Source organism: Rousettus aegyptiacus, unplaced genomic scaffold (genome assembly GCF_014176215.1).
Source record: "Rousettus aegyptiacus isolate mRouAeg1 unplaced genomic scaffold, mRouAeg1.p scaffold_m13_p_6, whole genome shotgun sequence".
Taxonomy (NCBI): domain Eukaryota; kingdom Metazoa; phylum Chordata; class Mammalia; order Chiroptera; family Pteropodidae; genus Rousettus; species Rousettus aegyptiacus.
The window spans coordinates 80,428,282-80,445,656 of NW_023416309.1; the positions used below are offsets into that span (position 1 = coordinate 80,428,282).

General features: G+C 46.5%; 2 protein-coding genes across 2 annotated transcripts; both read left to right on the top strand.

Moving 5' to 3' along the window:
• Positions 1-122: 122 nt before the first annotated feature.
• Positions 123-4,167, top strand: ALDOC (aldolase, fructose-bisphosphate C). Its single transcript, XM_016139089.2, has 9 exons — positions 123-747; positions 1,780-1,901; positions 1,988-2,199; positions 2,317-2,371; positions 2,466-2,626; positions 2,738-2,821; positions 3,046-3,220; positions 3,350-3,549; positions 3,668-4,167. The coding sequence occupies exons 2-9, from the start codon at positions 1,790-1,792 to the stop codon at positions 3,761-3,763; spliced, it is 1,095 nt and encodes a 364-aa protein (XP_015994575.1). The 5' UTR covers positions 123-747; positions 1,780-1,789; the 3' UTR covers positions 3,764-4,167.
• Positions 4,168-5,791: 1,624 nt separating this feature from the next.
• PIGS (phosphatidylinositol glycan anchor biosynthesis class S) lies at positions 5,792-16,764 on the top strand. Its single transcript, XM_016139091.2, has 12 exons — positions 5,792-5,848; positions 6,121-6,260; positions 6,346-6,457; positions 9,123-9,212; positions 9,494-9,585; positions 10,768-10,975; positions 11,244-11,386; positions 12,158-12,272; positions 13,508-13,653; positions 14,228-14,328; positions 15,107-15,317; positions 15,681-16,764. The coding sequence occupies exons 1-12, from the start codon at positions 5,815-5,817 to the stop codon at positions 15,954-15,956; spliced, it is 1,668 nt and encodes a 555-aa protein (XP_015994577.2). The 5' UTR covers positions 5,792-5,814; the 3' UTR covers positions 15,957-16,764.
• Positions 16,765-17,375: the final 611 nt, after the last annotated feature.

Sequence of the window (17,375 nt, forward strand, 5' to 3'; positions counted from 1 at the left end):
CAAGCTCACTGAATCTTGTTTCTTGGGTGAGAGGGGATTGTTAAGGTCAGGGGAGAGGCAGCTTGGTCTTTCTGCCTGGGCACCCTCTACTACCCCTTCCATTGCATCCAGGGCCAAAGTTGGCTGCCCCTCCTCCCTTCTCTCGCTTCCTCATATATGCTGGGCACTAGACTGCTTGTTCCCTGGCTCATGGCCTGGGGAACAGACAAGGCTTCATTCTCTTAACTTTCTCCATCCCCCTCCTGGGTAGGCACTGGTGAATAAGTGAGTGAGGACAGAGAAACTCAGTTCCTTCCTGACCCTGAACTCCCACACTTTGTTGGTACCTCTGTCCTACCTACCCCACCTGTTGTGACTGTTAAGGTGACTCTCCTTCAACAGACCAGGCTTAATTACCAACATCAAGCACGGTGCCCAGCACATGGTAAAGCCAATTGTACCAGAAATGAGGGCAAGGCCATTTCCTGCCTCTGAGGCCCTGGTGGCAGAGCTCCACGAGGTGGGAGGGGGCAGTCCACAACAGACTCCGACGTCCTGACAGGGTAGTCACTCCACCATGTTGCCCCGCCTCTGTGGGCGTGGCCTTGTTAGAACACCAGTCCTGCGGAGGGGCGTGGCAACTGGGGCAGTCACGTAGCTCTGCGGCATCCTCAGCCTCATTTACAGGAGCCAGGGCTGAAGCCACAGCTATTACAGAACTGAACCCAAGCTGTTCCTGTGCTGCCGCTGCTAACTCGCTGCGCACAGGTGAGGACCGTGGGTGAGGCGGGAGCTGTTCAGCATCTCCATTTCTTCTCCTTGACTCTTTCCCCTGCCATTCTTGCCGAACTCCCAGGAGCCCCTGGATGTGCCTTCTCAGCTGTCTCCTTACATCCTCTCTCTTTTCTGTCCACTCAAAACCCCATGGTTCATCCTCTCCCATAACACCCCTTCTTCTCAGCTCATACATGGACCTCAGCTTTTCCGTCTCAAATCTTCCTCTGCTGATGTTTTTTTTTTTTTTCTTGAAGTCAGCCTCTTCCACCAAGACCACCTTAATCTCAGCCTGCTCTCTCTCCTATGCTAAGTTCCCTCTCCATTTTCCCTCTCTGTCCCCCTGTTTTAGGTCCTTCCCCTTGACTAGTTAGCCTGTCTCACTATCACCTCCCTACAAGTCGCCTCTTTTCTCCTCCTGCATCTCTACTTCCCTTTCTCAGCCTCTCTGTTCATTCCTTTCAACCCTGATCCACTGCTCTTATATCTTGATTGCAGAGTTATAGATGTCCGTGACAGTTATTTGTGCCACTTCTACTCCCAAGCTGCCCCCTCCTCCCAATATTTTCCTCCAGAAGCTGAAGGAAGAAGGGCGATTGGTACTTTTGCCTCATTCTGAAGCCTTGGAAGTAAATGCACTTTACCTAGGGGCCCTGCTGAGGATGAGAAAAGGGAAGTTGGAAAGGTCAGGGGTTATGCCTACCTGAAGAATTCAGTGGAAGATGGATTGGCATCTTTGTTCAGGCAGTAGTTTTATAAGAAGACCTGTAGCTTCAGGGCTGTTCACCTCCCCACCCCCACCCTGCATCTTTCTATGGGGCTGGGAAGGATGCCCAGCAGGGACAAAAGGAGATGTGGGAACTGGGGCCCTGAGCCTGATGGCCAGGACTCATGCCAAGGACTGCTGCCCTGTTCCCAGCCCCATGCTTGTTGGGGGTGGGGAAGTTATTTGGCCTTATGGCCAGGAGAGGAAGCAGAGGATGTAGTGGGTAGGGTCCAGCTTTATATCTTGTCTCTATTCCACAGAGCTGTCACTATGCCCCATTCATACTCAGCCCTTTCTGCTGAGCAGAAAAAGGAGTTGTGTGACATTGCCCTCCGGATTGTGGCCCCAGGCAAAGGCATTCTGGCTGCAGATGAGTCTGTAGGTACGTAGGGGCCTGTGGCTGGGTAGGGTCAAGGTGGCTAGGAAGCCCTGGGGATGACCTTGTCACCCCTCTTTGTTTCCTTTCAGGCAGCATGGCCAAACGGCTGAGCCAAATTGGGGTGGAGAACACAGAGGAGAACCGCCGTTTGTACCGCCAGGTCCTGTTCACTGCTGATGACCGTGTGAAGAAGTGCATTGGAGGTGTCATCTTCTTCCATGAGACACTCTATCAGAAAGATGATAATGGTGTCCCGTTTGTCCGTACCATCCAGGATAAAGGCATTGTCGTTGGCATCAAGGTGCAGCCACTGGCCCTGGGTGGAGGTCGAACATGGAAATAGCTGTGTATGTGTGTGTGAGGGGTGGAAAGGAGAATCCTGCCTGGGTTCAGCCCTCTGCCTGTGTTTCCCCTACAGGTTGACAAGGGTGTAGTGCCTCTAGCTGGGACTGATGGAGAAACCACCACTCAAGGTACAGGATGGATAGGCTTCCGGGTCACAGAGTTGGAGGGTGGTTGATGTTGGCAAAGAGGGGCAGAGTGATACGATTGGCGCTATGCCTGCAGGGCTGGATGGGCTCTCAGAACGCTGTGCCCAGTATAAGAAGGATGGCGCTGACTTCGCCAAGTGGCGCTGTGTATTGAAAATCAGCGAGCGCACACCCTCAGCACTTGCCATTCTGGAGAATGCCAATGTGCTGGCCCGCTATGCCAGCATCTGTCAGCAGGTATGTGGATATGTGTGTGAGGGGGGCAGATGGGTGCCCTGTGCCTGGTGGGGAGAAGACTCTCTCATCCTGCCGATTGCCCCTCCCAAGCTACTCTGCTCTTACTTGCAGAATGGTATCGTGCCTATTGTGGAACCTGAAATCCTGCCTGATGGAGACCATGACCTCAAACGTTGCCAGTATGTTACAGAGAAGGTGAGTCCACACTTGGGCAGACACATACCACAAGGATAGCCTGACGGGAACTTGTTTGCCATGGACAGATGCAGGCATTTTCCGCAAGCACTCTTTTACTTGATCCTAGAACAGACCCTTGAGCCTGAGCCTATACTGACCTTCACAGTCATACCCACCCACCTTAGACAGGGAGTATAAGTGGCAAGGACCCCAAACCTTAGTAAACCTTCTCTGATCTCCAGGTCTTGGCTGCTGTGTACAAGGCCCTGAGTGACCATCATGTGTACCTGGAGGGGACCCTGCTCAAGCCCAACATGGTGACTCCTGGCCATGCCTGTCCCATTAAGTACAGCCCAGAAGAGGTTGCCATGGCAACTGTCACTGCCCTGCGTCGCACTGTGCCCCCAGCTGTCCCAGGTACCACCCTGCTTTCTAACCTGCTCCTATCCTCAAGACTCATCCTCAGGTTCTTGTGGTCTTCAGGGATTTCTTACCCTGGAAAAATAGAAAATGACCAATCAGTTTGTCTTTTTTTGTCTTCCCTAGGAGTGACCTTCTTGTCTGGGGGTCAGAGTGAAGAAGAGGCATCGCTCAACCTTAATGCTATCAACCGTTGCCCCCTTCCCCGGCCCTGGGCCCTCACCTTCTCCTATGGGCGTGCCCTGCAGGCCTCTGCACTCAATGCCTGGCGAGGGCAACGGGACAATGCTGGGGCTGCCACTGAGGAGTTCATCAAGCGGGCTGAGGTTGGGAGCTAGGGATGGTGGTCGGGGGTGGTGGTTAGGCAGGTGTCAGAGGCTACAGCCTTTGGCACCTGTGGACTGGCTCAGCCTGCTTACACACTCCCCCCCTCCACTTTTGCAGGTGAACGGGCTTGCAGCCCAGGGCAAGTATGAAGGCAGTGGAGAAGATGGTGGGGCGGCAGCACAGTCCCTCTACATTGCCAACCATGCCTACTGAGTACCCACTCCATACCAGAGCCCTTGGCCCAGCCCCCTGCACCCAATTTTGCCTGTAGTTATGGCCAGGGCCGAATAGCCATGCAGAGCAAAGAAGCCTCCATCCAGCACTGAGTTACCTTCCTTTTTTGTCCTCCCCTCCCCTCTCCCATTGCTGCACCTGGGACCTTTGGATAGGAGGTTAGAAAGCCCCTCATGGCTGAGGGCTGGAGAACTTGCCAGAAGTCAGAGCAGGATGCCTAGGTCTCCCCTGCCTCTGTCAGCTCCCACAATTTCTCCATGATGGGGTAGCTGCTTCTTGGGCTTTCTTTGTCTGCTCTCTCTTAGAATTAGAGAGTAGAACACAAGACACCTGATTCATGCCTTAGGTACATACCACATAGAAAATAAATGATAGCAAAACACGCCACTTTGTCTGTCTATTTTATATATCAATTTTCCAACTCCCAGTTTCTGATCTCTGATGACTCTGTCTCTGGGCCCTCTGACTTGGAGGTGAAGAGAGGATGGGTTTTGAGTTTCACTGGGCTTCAAGTCCAGTAACCATTTCCAGATCAGGCCTGTGCCTGTTGATGTCCAAGGCTGGAGCATGACAGTATGGAGGGCTGCAGGTCTCAGGAACTGCTACATGAGAGGCACTAGGCTGCAGCTGCAGCAGGATGAAGTGGTGCACGACCTGAGCAATTGTGAAGGCAGCTTCTGTGCAAGGGCCAAAACTGGGATGGGAGAGGATGGGAGTCTCTCACTTCCCAGGTGTGTTGAGCCTTGCCAGGGCTTGACACATTCTGCTAGGGGGAGCCACTGCTGGAGGACCATCTGGGCTCCTGCCCAACAAGGAAGAACCCCAAGGCTTGGGACTACCAGACTGAGCAGCGTATCTAAGAGGTTGCCAAGGGCTATTGCCCACTCCCATGTGGGGCAGATGGGGGCACAGAGGGGGCCGATTTAAGGGTCTGTGCAAGGGGAGACCTGGTGAGGTCTCGTGATGAACTTTGACCACTTGGTTAGAGGGCTGTATAGGTAGGGTGAGCATCTGGTCTGTCTGATCAGATAAAAAGATGAGAGAACCTATTGAGTGTGTTGTGTGTGAATTGGGGAGGCCAAGCTCTGTGTAAAAGGCACAACCAATCCTCCCCCCAACTAATGACTACAATATGGGAATGTAGGCCCAGTGTGACCTGACCTAATATTAACAAAATTAGCTAACATTTATAAGCACTTTCTATGTGCTCCTGCCAGGCCCTAGTCTAATTATTTTATGTTTATTAACTCATTTACTACAACATACAACAACTTTATGTAAAGTAGATACTGTTGCTATCCCTATTTTAATATGAGGAAACGGGTCCAGAGGGGTTAACTTTTCAAGATCATTCAGGACAAGTGGTAAAATCAGGAATTGAACTCAAGTGATCAGGATTCAGGGTCTGTGCTCATGAATTTCCAAAATTTTAAGTGAAGTATTCAGATTTTTACAAGTTGGAAATGAATTAAAAAATACCGAATGAGCCAAATATTCTCAAAAGATACTACTAGCTTGCCGCCTCCATGTTTGAGGCTTGAGGAGGGGGTGCCTGGAAGAGGAGCTCTATGATTGGGATGGTAAACAATGATCGTGATAGGTGACATTTGAGTGCTTTCCGTGTGTCAGTTTCTTTACATGAATGATCTCATTTTAGTAAATATCTCCAGATGAGAAAACGGGAGACTTAGAGCTGCCCGTGGCCGCCCTAACAACTGCAGAATTTGCGCTCTTAACTCCTGGGGCTAGGAGCGCGTTCTACCAGGAAGAGGGGGACGCCGAATTGCGAGCTGAAACCCGTACAGCACCTCCACCGCCCCTCTGGGCGGGGGTATACTCCTTTGGTACTGGGGGCTAGTCTCCTTGTGGATTCTGCCCGTCATTCGCCGGCTTCCTCCCGCCTTTGCGACTGCAGTGTCGATCTCAATTGGCCGTAATCGCTGCTGTGGTCCCGCCTCCCACCTTTCGAGTTTCTGATTGGGAAAGGCTTGTGCAGCTCCGCCCCAGGGCCAGGGCAGTCGGAAGCAAGCATGGCGGCCTCCGGGGCTGCCTTTACAGACCTAGGTGCGGGGCATGCGGGGTGGGGCCTACGACTCGCGGGCTGCAAGGGAGGAATGAAGGGCTGGGGATTATAGTCTGCCAGAAGTCCCGCGGACTGAGGGTCGGGGGTCGCTTCAGACAGGATCCCTTCAGACTTTGACTTGGGTCGGTCTCACAGGGATCCCTACGAACACGGGCTTAGAGTGTGCTTACGGGTTGCCGGGGCTCCGCGTCGGGGGTGGGGTCAGCACCCGCGCCCACTTCTGGCGCCTCAGTCAGTATCTCCGTACCTCCAGAGGTGGTCCGAGGCAAGCGCGCTGCCCTCTTCTTCGCTGCGGTGGCCATCGTGCTAGGGCTGCCTCTCTGGTGGAAGACCACAGAGACCTACCGGGCCCCGTTGCCATACTCCCAGATCAGTGGGCTGAATGCCCTGCAGGTGAGACCTCGATGTGGGAGGGCTAGGGGACAGCCCATCCCCAAGGTAGAGACTCAACTGATGGCCCTGATGCTCCTTCTCATAGCTCCGGCTCATGGTGCCCGTCACTGTTGTGTTTACCCGAGAGTCAGTACCACTGGACGACCAGGAGAAGCTGCCTTTCACTGTGGTGCATGAGAGAGAGATACCTCTGAAATGTGAGTTCTTGGGGTGGGGGTGGGGGGTCAGGCTGTCTTTTCTGCCCGAACTCAGTCCAGAGATGCGTTGGGTAGGAGGAGCGTGGGTGTCCCCATAAAGGTAATTAAACACCTTAAAGGTCTTTCTGTATGAACAACGTGTTTGGTTAGAAGAAAAGCAACTTTAGATTCATTAAGGTGGCAGTTTTATTCATAAAACCGTTATGCTGCCTGATCCGAAGCAGTTGAATCTCATAGGGGGTAGCAGAGGAAGTGAGATGTAGTGGAAAGAACACGGGATTTGGAATCATGTTGGACTTGTATACAGGCCTTATTTAATTTAACATTAAACACTTAACTGAGGGTTAGGCACTTAGGTCCCAGGAATTTGAGATCGACTAAGAAATTGATAATGGTTTTAAGGAATTCACAGTCAGGGAAGAAAGACACTTATTTAAAGAAATCATAATAGGAGTATATAAGAAACAGAGTTTGCACTTAAGAAAGCCTTTAACTATCAAAGGAAAGAAGGGTAGAGAAGGTTTTGAGGGATGTAATTTTTTTAGCTGGATTTTTAAAGGATCTGTAGGAATTCAGGTTAAATGGGGAAGAAAAGGGAGGGAATGGCATGATATAGCTATTATTGTCCACTATATGCCAGAAACTAGGTGAAGCACTTTACACGTGTTGGCCTCATTTAATTCTAACATTTTGATCCCCACTTTATAAATGAAAAAACAGACTTTAGAGATTTTAATTTATTCAGGATCACACAGCCAGCTAGTAAGAGATGGAACAGGGATTTAAATCCAGGCCTGACTGATTCCAGTGTTCAGGCTTTTAGTCAACAAACTATGCTGCCTCCTGTGTAAAAGCCTGCTCTGGGTAAATCAGCATGTGGAGGGAGGGAGTGGTCCATGAGCAGTTCTATCTTTCTGCAGTGTGAAGTGAAAGATTGGGAGTGTCGGGAAATGTAGGCTGAGTCCAGACCATGAAGTGCCTGTATGCTATTTACTTTCTAGCTCTTTAACCTTGGTCACACACACACAAAAATACGTTCAACCTAATGTGCACGCTCATACATTACTACCATAATTGTACCTGACTAAGTTAGCAATAATTCTTTACTACCACCTAAATTTTAGTCTACATTAAGATTTCCCCAATTATCTCAAAGGTATCTTTTTATAGCTGGTTTATTCTAATGAGGATCAACACATTAAATTTTATTATATTTCTTTTGTCTCTTTTATTATACATCAGCTGCCCCTACCCCATCCTGATACACTTCTTTTTTTTTGATTTGTTGGAGAGACCAGGTCATTTGTTTTATAGAACATCTCAACATTCTGGATTTGGCAGATTGTTTCCTCCTAGTTTCATTTAACTTATTCCTCTATTACCCATGTTTCATATAAACAGATAGTCAGATCTAGAGTATGATTAAAATCAGATTCAATTTTTTTGACAAGAATACTTTATGGTTGGTGTGGTGTACTTATATCATGAAGGTTGTAATGGCTAGTTGTTTTACTTTGAGTGATACAAAGATGATTCAGTGAGTTTAGGTTTTGTCAGCTTGATTTCTGTATTTTAGTTCACTATTAACCTTTCACCTGATTGTTTTAGCATCTCTTGGTATTGGAATCCATTTCAGTAGATGTTGCAAAATAATAATTTTTAAATTGTATCATTTCTTCTGCATATATGACCTGGAATTCTTCAATAAAGAACTTTCCCGATAAATTTTAGGTTCAATTTGTAAAGTTATAGGGGGTGAAAAAAATCCCTTTGAGATTGCCTTACATGTATAGATTAACTTAAGGAGAATTGACATCTTTAGAATATTTAGTCTTTCAATCTAGGAGCCTTGTATGCTTTTTCCATTTTATTCAAATCTTTTATGTCCTTCAGTAAAGTCCTGTTTTTTTTTGTTTTGTTTTTTTTTTCCTTTTAGTTTTGTACATTCGTTCCTGGGTATTTTTATGTTCTTTATTGTTATTGTGATTGGCATTTTTAAAAATACTTGCTTTTCTTATTATCAGAAAGCTGTTGATTTTTGCATATTCTTGTGTCTAGTCATCTGACTGAATTGTTACTAGTTCTAGTTTTCAGCTGATTTTCTTGGAAAATAGCTATATTACTTCAAAAAGACCATTTTGTTTTTTTCTATGAAATAGTCATTTTTTATTTCTCTTTCTTATTACATTGGTCAGAAACTTCAGAAAGAACAGTACTGAATAATGGGGGAACTAGTAAGCATCCTTGTTTTATTACTAATTTTATTGGAATTTATTTAGTGTTTTGTTTTGAAGTATGCATCTTGTTTTTACCAAGAATGTTCATTGAATTGGATTATTTTGGAGCACCTATTGAAATGATTATATGGTTTTTCTCCTTTCACCAACTCATGCAATGAATATTATAATAAATTTCCCTGTGGAAGAGTCCTTCAGGTTGAATGTAGTGTATATATAGACAGAGGCATGAGCTGGGCAGGTGCAAGAGGTGGAACATTGTTTGGTATCATCCATGCAGAAAGCATTAGAATTGGCTGTAGCTTCATGGTATTTCTCTGCAAATAATCATCTTGGTATCTTCAGACGTTGGACAGTGTTAGGGCTAGGAAAGTGGACAGAGGTCTGATACTTGTTCTTCCCATCCTGTTTCTTTCTTTTCTTCTCAGATAAAATGAAAATTAAATGCCGATTCCAGAAGGCCTATCGAAGGGCTTTGGACTATGAGGAAGAGGCCCTGTCATTGGGTAGTATGCAAGGTACCAGAAAGGGTGATCACACCATCTAACAGGAAGCGCTGTTTTCCATTCTGATCCCGAAATGTGTAGTTTTCATACCTTATTTTAACTCCAAAGTCACTTTGGGAAAGCTGTCAATGAGATACTTTGTGTTTCAGCGTGGGCCACTGAGGGCCAAGCCTGCCCAGAGTATCAGCTGGGCATCAGAGGGAGGTGGAGGGGTGGCTTAGGCACTCTCTGGGGTCCGGAGGGAGAGGGAATGGTGTTTTTGCTTCTGGTGCACTACCTGCTCTTGTCCCCAGAGGCAGAAACCATGTTAGCTGAGCCTCAGGAGCAAGGAGAGGGCTCCCTGACTGTGTACGTGATCTCTGAACACTCCTCACTTCTCCCCCAGGTAGGGTGAGCAGAAGCTGTGGCCTTGCCTTATCCCTTCAGCTCTTTCTCTCCCTGGTCACCTCCTTCTTGTAGTATCGTCACCCATTTCTTCCATTCGCTACAGAAAATGCTCCAAATAAGTTTTTTAAAGAATGCAAATAGGAATTTTTTTCATTGACTCTGAGTCTTTCTAAATCCAAGACTAGTATATGGTTAAAGCTCCAGTGACCGTTTAAAATGGAAAAAAAAAATCAGTAGGGCTAAAAGAAAGAAGCTGGTTTGAGTGGGTTGTGATGGTAATATGGGCAGTACATTAACCTTTTCATTTTATTAGCACAAGGCTTAGTGGAAGTGATACCATGTGCCATTTTCTTTATGGATTTATAATGAAATATTTTTATAAAAAGAGGAAAGAACATTTTAACGAACACCTATGTACACAGCCCCAGGTTATAATAGTATAGCAATCTGGCTGGAGCCTTGTGTACCTCCATGGTTATACCCCACTCACTCCCTTTCAGCCCAAGGTGACTATATTTTACGTGCATTATTTTCTTACTTTTCTTTCAGGTTTTATCACAAACATTGTATCTCGATAATGTATTTAAATTTATGTATTTTTGAACTTTATATAAACGGTGTAGTACATGTTCTGCAACTTTCATTTTGCTTTAAATTTATGTTTGAGAGAATCATCCATGATAATATGTGTAGTTGAATCTAATTCCTTCATTTTTAATCCTGGCTGATGTTTTATTGTATAAACATATTGCAGTTTATCCATACTATTGCTGATGAGCATTTGGATTGTCTCCAGTTATTTATTATTATAGATAATGCCGCTGTGAAAATTCTGTACTTGCTTCTTTGCCATGTGCCATTTACTTATATCAAACTGTCCAGTTGTTTATTCTGCCTTTCTTGCTCAGCATGCCATCTCTTAGTTTCCAGCCTGTGGAAATTTAGCTATTGTTTGGACCTATGTCTACTAGAAAGGAGAAGGGAACTGATATGAATGAAAACACTCATATATACCCATAGCTCAGAAGTGCTGAGATATTAGTTCACTATGAATCTAAAGAGAAGTGCAGGCCTTTCGGTCAGTAGCAAAAAGACTGGATTCTCAAAAAAGGAGCCAGAGTGCTCTTCTGCTTTTTCCCTCTAGCCATGGACTTTTTATCCTTTGCTTGCTCCTCATTAGGACATGATGAGCTACATTGGGCCCAAGAGGACAGCAGTCGTGAGGGGCATAATGCACCGGGAGGCCTTTAACATCATTGGCCGCCGCATAATCCAAGTAGCCCAGGCCATGTCTTTGACTGAGGATGTACTTGCTGCGGCCCTGGCTGACCACCTTCCAGAGGACAAGTGGAGCTCTGATAAGAGGCGGCCTCTGAAGTCCAGCTTGGGTAGGGTGACTGGGCTTTGCTATGGGAAGGGAGAGTGAAATAAATTAGGTGGAGGCATTGGAGCAGGAGGGGAGTCTGCATGCAAACTCTTTACTCCTTTCTTCTGTGGTTGCACTTTTCCTTAAAGTGTACAGTGTTCCTTATCCCAGTTTTATCCTCCCATTGGTGCCATGCCATTTCAATCAAGAAACAAGTTCAGCCCAGTCAGAGATACAGGCTGCCCATGATCCAAAGAAGCCTCTGGCTTCCCTGACTCCTGTTTCCATAGGCTATGAGATCACCTTCAGTTTACTCAACCCAGACCCCAAGTCCCACGACGTCCACTGGGACATTGAGGGGGCTGTCCGGCGCTATGTGCAGCCCTTCCTGAATGCCCTCAGTGCTGCGGGCAACTTCTCTGTGGACTCTCAGGTGAGACTGGGAGCAAGTTGTAGAGTCCTTTTTCTGGCTGCACCATCTTTTTCAGAGTCCATCCAGATTTAGCGTTTACAAGTGTGGTCTGTTCTTTCAGTCCTTTGAGCTTGCTGATTCGCTAGGAATTTCCTGTGTATGTATATGGTTCTGGTGTCTACTTTCCCTCCTTGGTGTCCAGCTCAGGGAATTTTGTCAATGCTTGTTAAAAAACTAACTTCCTTATGGCTCCCTCCAGAACTGTCTTCACCAGTTGTGCCATCCTTAAGAAATTTATTTAAAAAATAACAACAAGAACAACAGACTTCCTGAAATATGTTAATGTAGTAACAATAAAGATGTAAAGAATGTAACTTTCTGTATCATACAATGTTCTTTGAGGGAAAATGTGGGAGAAATTTGTATCAGGTCTCAGTAGTGGGAGTAATTCTGAATAACTCTTGATTTGATCTTGTGGACACTGAATTATGCTATTCTTTTTTTTTTTTTTAATTATGCTACTCTTTGTTTCTTTGTTTCCCTCTTTGTTTAGGCTGTTAGAAAGCCTGGTAAAATATGTGGTTTTTAAAGAACATATTTAGTTTTTTAACTTTACTCTTGGCTGTGTTATCTTTTTCTTATACATATTTTTCTCTCAGTCCTAATTTTGTGTCTTACATTTTGCCCTGTTGTAATAATTATATTTTTAAAAGACATTTCAAATATTTTTGGGGGGACAAAATAGAATATAAATAAATAAACAAAATAACATCTTCCCTCTTTGTTCTCTAGATCCTTTACTATGCAGTGTTGGGAGTAAATCCCCGCTTTGACCCAGCTACCTCCAGCTACTACTTGGCCACACACAGCCTCCCCCACGTCATCAATCCGGTGGAGTCCCGGCTGGGTGAGCTACTGAGGATAAAGTCTTGCTGCCAGGCTGGGGAAGGACCCTGAAGGGTCAGCCTGGGGTTGGAGATGGGTTATATATAGTGATGGTTCCCAGGTTGGGCAATGAGGAAGTGTTGGGCATCTAGGCTCCTTTTTCATGATACGCTGTTGATATCTACATCTCTACACCATTATATCCAAAAGCATTTATTAAATATGTTTCCCAGCACTTTTTATAAACTGATAGGCTGTGTCTTCCTCTTTGCAAACCATTCAGGAAAGATATGGACACACAGGTAGGAAAGATAACAAAAGTATATGAAGGCAGCATTTGAATTGACAGTTTTGCTGATTGAGGTTAAGGAACCTTGATGCTAGGATTCCAGTTTTTCATTTTTGGGGTGGTATTTAGGAAGAGTAGATATGACCAAGAACTGCAATACAGGCAAATCAAAATGAGTGTATCACTAGTTGTAGAATTTAAGTCATCAAGGCTAGGCCAGGGTGGACCAAAGGGTATGGGAGGGGCAGCACGTGGGGCCTTGGCAAATTCCTCCTTGTTCCCTCCCTCCCTCCCTCCCTCTCCCTCTCTCCTTTTCTTCCTCTCTCCCTTCCTTCTTTATTCAGCAAACAAAGTCCGAGGGACTACTTTATGATAGTGCTGAGTACAGGGGTAGAAGGGCATTTTAGGTAAGGGAATTTTGAGCTTAGATGTAGAAGAGTACGAGCACATCAACTTTTAGAAAGCTCAGAGGTTAGTGTGGCTGCATTGTGAGAGAGTGACCAAGCTGATGCTGACAAGGCAGGCAGGCACCAGACCATAAAGGACCATGTTAAGGAGTTTGAACTTTAACCTGGTAGGAATGGCTAGCCATTGAAGAATATTAAGCAGGGAGCTGACATGAGGTCACATCTGTACTTGTACATAAAACGAGTTATAGTAATATAGGTGCAATGTGGTAGTGGCCAAGAGAGTTGACTTAGACAGTTAAGGGGGAGCCCATTAGAGGAGGGGATATTCCAGGGGTATTTCGGGGCTAAGGACGGCACTTCATGTATGTGGTATATCTTAGGAGGATGTTCAGAAGTTCTTTGTCACAGAAACCCAGGACTGGAGGATATCCTAGTGATTATCATTTGGAGAACATGAGGCCCAGAGTGAGTGACCAGTAAGGTCGAGGCTGACCTGGAACTAAGATCTAGATCCAACATGTTTTTGGTATTCTGACTCCCCTTCTCTTTGTACCACAGGATCCAGCGCTGCCTCCCTTTACCCTGTTCTCAACTTCCTGCTCTATGTACCTGAGCTTGCCCACTCCCCCCTGTACATACAGGACAAGGATGGCATTCCCGTGGCTACCAACGCCTTCCACAGTCCCCGCTGGGGTGGCATTATGGTAATGGTCACACTATGCAGACGCCAGAGCCCAAGCTTCAGAGACAGATAGATATTCCCTAAAACTGTTCTTCTGTTGTTCCTCTGGTGTCCTCCGTGGCTCAGCTGGTGGGAGGGGCAGACACTGGGAAGGTGAGGGTACTGTGTGCCAGCCCCCCTCCCCTCCGCAAGCCCCACTGCTTCTTCTTCAATATTTTCTATAATATGACCCTTTTGTGTTAAGCTGTTTGCACTTACTGAGGACTCTTCTGTGTATATCTTAGATCTTCGCCTTATTTGTGGGAGTCTTGCAAGGTTGAAAACTTTGTCTCTCTTGTTAGACTGGGAGTTTCTCAAGGGTAGGAACTCTAAAATGTAATAAAAAGTTTCTTTTACAGGATTTTTGAGGGGGGAAATGGAAATAATTTATGGGAAGCTCCTAATAGGTGTTCAAAAATATTAGCTATATGATTCGGGTTGTAATTTCTAAGGAGCACAGAATATGTCTTCCTTTTCTCTCATGGCCTCCAGAGTGTGTCTAGGGCAGAGCTGTACATAGTCCTGGTGTGATGTAGAGACCTGATTTCCTCTTGCAGGTGTACAATGTGGACCCCAAAGCCTACAATACCTCGGAGCTGCCGGTGAAAGTTGAGGTGGACATGGTGCGGGTGATGGAAGTGTTCCTGGCTCAGTTGAGGTGAGGTCCTGTGTGGTCCACTTGGGGGCATGGTCCATGACTCTGACCGTAATCTCCTGGGCTGATTGGAATGAAATGTAACCAGGCAAGGATACCTTGGCTAAGCCCAGAGCTGTAGGAAACCAAGAAAGATTTCCAAGAATCACTTCATCCTTCTCCTAAGAAGAACTAGTTGCTGACAAAAACTGTTTTAAGAAAAATAGATTCATTCATGTCAGGTCTACGAAGTGTGATTAGGGGTGCTTAAGAAAATAGCTGTTAATTCTTGTGCCAACTAGTATTGATGGCGGCTGCCTGATGCCCTATGTTGCAGATTTTAAGGATGTATCTGAGCTCATCAGGAAAGAGGATTCTGATTGATTAGAAGTGTCTGCACGGGTGTAGGATTAGAGAGGCACAGCATGCATGTCTTGTCAGAGGTGGTCCTGGATCATCTAAGGCTCAGTGGCCCTACTTGTCCAAAGAGGGTAGACAGTGTGAGGGGATTAAACTAAGTTGGCATTATCAAAAATATTTTGTCAAACAAGATCTTTTGTCAAACAAGATTTCAGAAGTTCAATAATAGAAACAGGTAAAATCTAAAACACTGGTTAAAGCAGGGCTTGGACACTGGATTGCTTAGTGTTGCCACTCACCTTCCAAGACCCTAAGGCACTTCCCTACAACCCCTGTGGGTCTGGATAAGATTGAAAATCTTAGTAGTTATGCTAGGAATCTTAGCCATTTTCTTTCATCTCCTAGTCTCAGCCCCTTTGACCTTACTTCACTCTTCCTACAGACTGCTCTTTGGGATTCCTCAGCCCCAAGTGCCTCCAAAATGCCTGTTTTCAGGGCCTAAGAGTGAAGGGCTAATGACCTGGGAGCTAGACCGGCTGCTCTGGGCTCGGTCAGTGGAGAACCTGGCCACAGCCACCACCACTCTCACTTCCTTAGCCCAGCTTCTGGGCAAGATCAGTAACATTGTCATCAAGGATGATGTGGCATCTGAGGTAAGTGGACAGCGAATGGATTCTGTGGCCCAGGACTGGAATGGCTAGCAAGGGCCAGGGTGTGGTGAAACTAAAGCCCATTGAGGTCCAGGGGATGTAGGGGCATGTCTGCTTTGAATGCCCCAGGCTTCCTCTAGAGGGCAGTGCCAGCCTCGTGGCAGGAGTCCAGAGGGGTTGGCGGGTCGAAGTTTTAGGCAGGAACTAAGAAAATACACCATAGCCCTTTTATACTGGCTTCCATATATCCTGGGCGAACTTCGGGCAACCTGTCTTCTGCTAGACAGAAGACACAGTAAACCAATCACCCCTACCCCCTTTAGCAGTGCTTAGGACTAATTGGTAGTCCCCCTGACCCCCTCCTAGGTATACAGGGCTGTAGCTGCAGTCCAGAAGGCGACGGAGGAGTTGGCTTCTGGACACCTGGCCTCTGCCTTCGTTGCCAGCCAGGAAGCTGTGATGTCCTCAGAGCGTGCCTTTTTTGATCCCTCACTCCTTCATCTCCTCTATTTCCCTGATGACCAGAAGTTTGCCATCTATATCCCACTCTTCCTGCCTATGGCTGTGCCTATTCTCCTGTCTTTGGTCAAGATCTTCCTAGAGACCCGCAAGTCCTGGAAAAAGCCTGAGAAGATAGACTGAGCAGGGCAGCATCTCAGTAGGAAGCCTTCTTTTCCGGCCAGGGTAGGAGGTGTTAGATTGAGGGGCACATAAATGGGGCCTGCCACAAATGACTTGTCTCCAGCCTCCTCTGTTGCCTTTCCAGCAACCAAAGTGTAACACTCCAAGATGGGTTCATCTTTCCTTCCCTTCCCATTCCTCTGGCTCAGGTCACCCAGCCCCCATCCTCAAAAGATGTATCATCTGGGTTTCCTTATCTGGCTTGAACTTGGAGGCCCATTCCTTTCTCCCTCTGGGTCAGGGGCAGGTCATGTTCTGCCCTGTTCCTCACAGTTCTCTTGCATTGAAGGAGCATTAGGGGAAAGCCCTGGGTTGGTTTCTAGTCTCCTCACCACACTTCCCTCTAACCTCTCAGAGAGAAACCTGGCATGGCTCTCATGGAAGAGGCCAGGCACAGGTCCACCCTGGGGCCTTCTACGTTACTCCCTTCCCTCCTGGCTATCTATACCTGTTGGGTACAGCCTGATGCCTTGTGTGTGGCAGAAGTTCCCTTCATCCTTTCATAGAGGCAGTGTGGTACAGTGGAGAAAGTTCCAGACTTGGGATCCAACATGCTTGAATTCAAATGCTTGCTTCTGCACTTGTCATCTGGGGAGCTTTGCATAAGCCATGTAATCTCTCTGAGCCTCAGTTTTTCCATCATTAAATTAGCACTAATGATATCCTTCCTTAAAAGGTGGTTGTGAGGATTAAATGTGATAAGCTTTTGAAAGCCTCTGGTACATTCTAGGCTCTCAATAAACATTGATGAGAATTGGTATGATCTGCATTATGAGCATATATTTTGTTTTTTCCCCTTTATTCCTGTGTACATAATGGTTTCCTAGTGTCTGTTCTACTGGGCTCATAGGTCCACCTTGCTTGCTTCCACCTGGACATGTGTCCTTCCTGCCTCTCTGTCCTGCAGGGCCCTGTGATAGTTTAGTCATCTAGGCTGTTGTCCTCAGCATGTCCTGTTTTGCCCAACAAGGCTGTTAACACCTACTTCTGCTTTTTAGCAAGAGGTCTGGGAGAGAATAGCTTGTACCAGTGTAAGACCTCAGATATTAACTCATTCATAAATTCATAAAAAATAATTTATTGAGTACAGGCTGCAATGGTCACTGTGCTAGGTGCTGGGGGTATTATAGAGAACAAAGACAGGATCCCTGCTTTCCCAGAACTGATCTTTTAGGGGGAAGAGTCAGTGAACAAATGAAACTAATATTGGATGATGCTCTAGAAAGAAAAAACAGACTGATCAGATAGTACTGTAGACTGGGTACAAGGGAGGGCATTTAAGCAGATGACATTAGAGCTGAGACCATAAGTACAAGAGGCCACCTGAGGGAGGAGCATCCCAGGCAAACACCCTGAGGTGGGAACTCATTTGAGGGACAG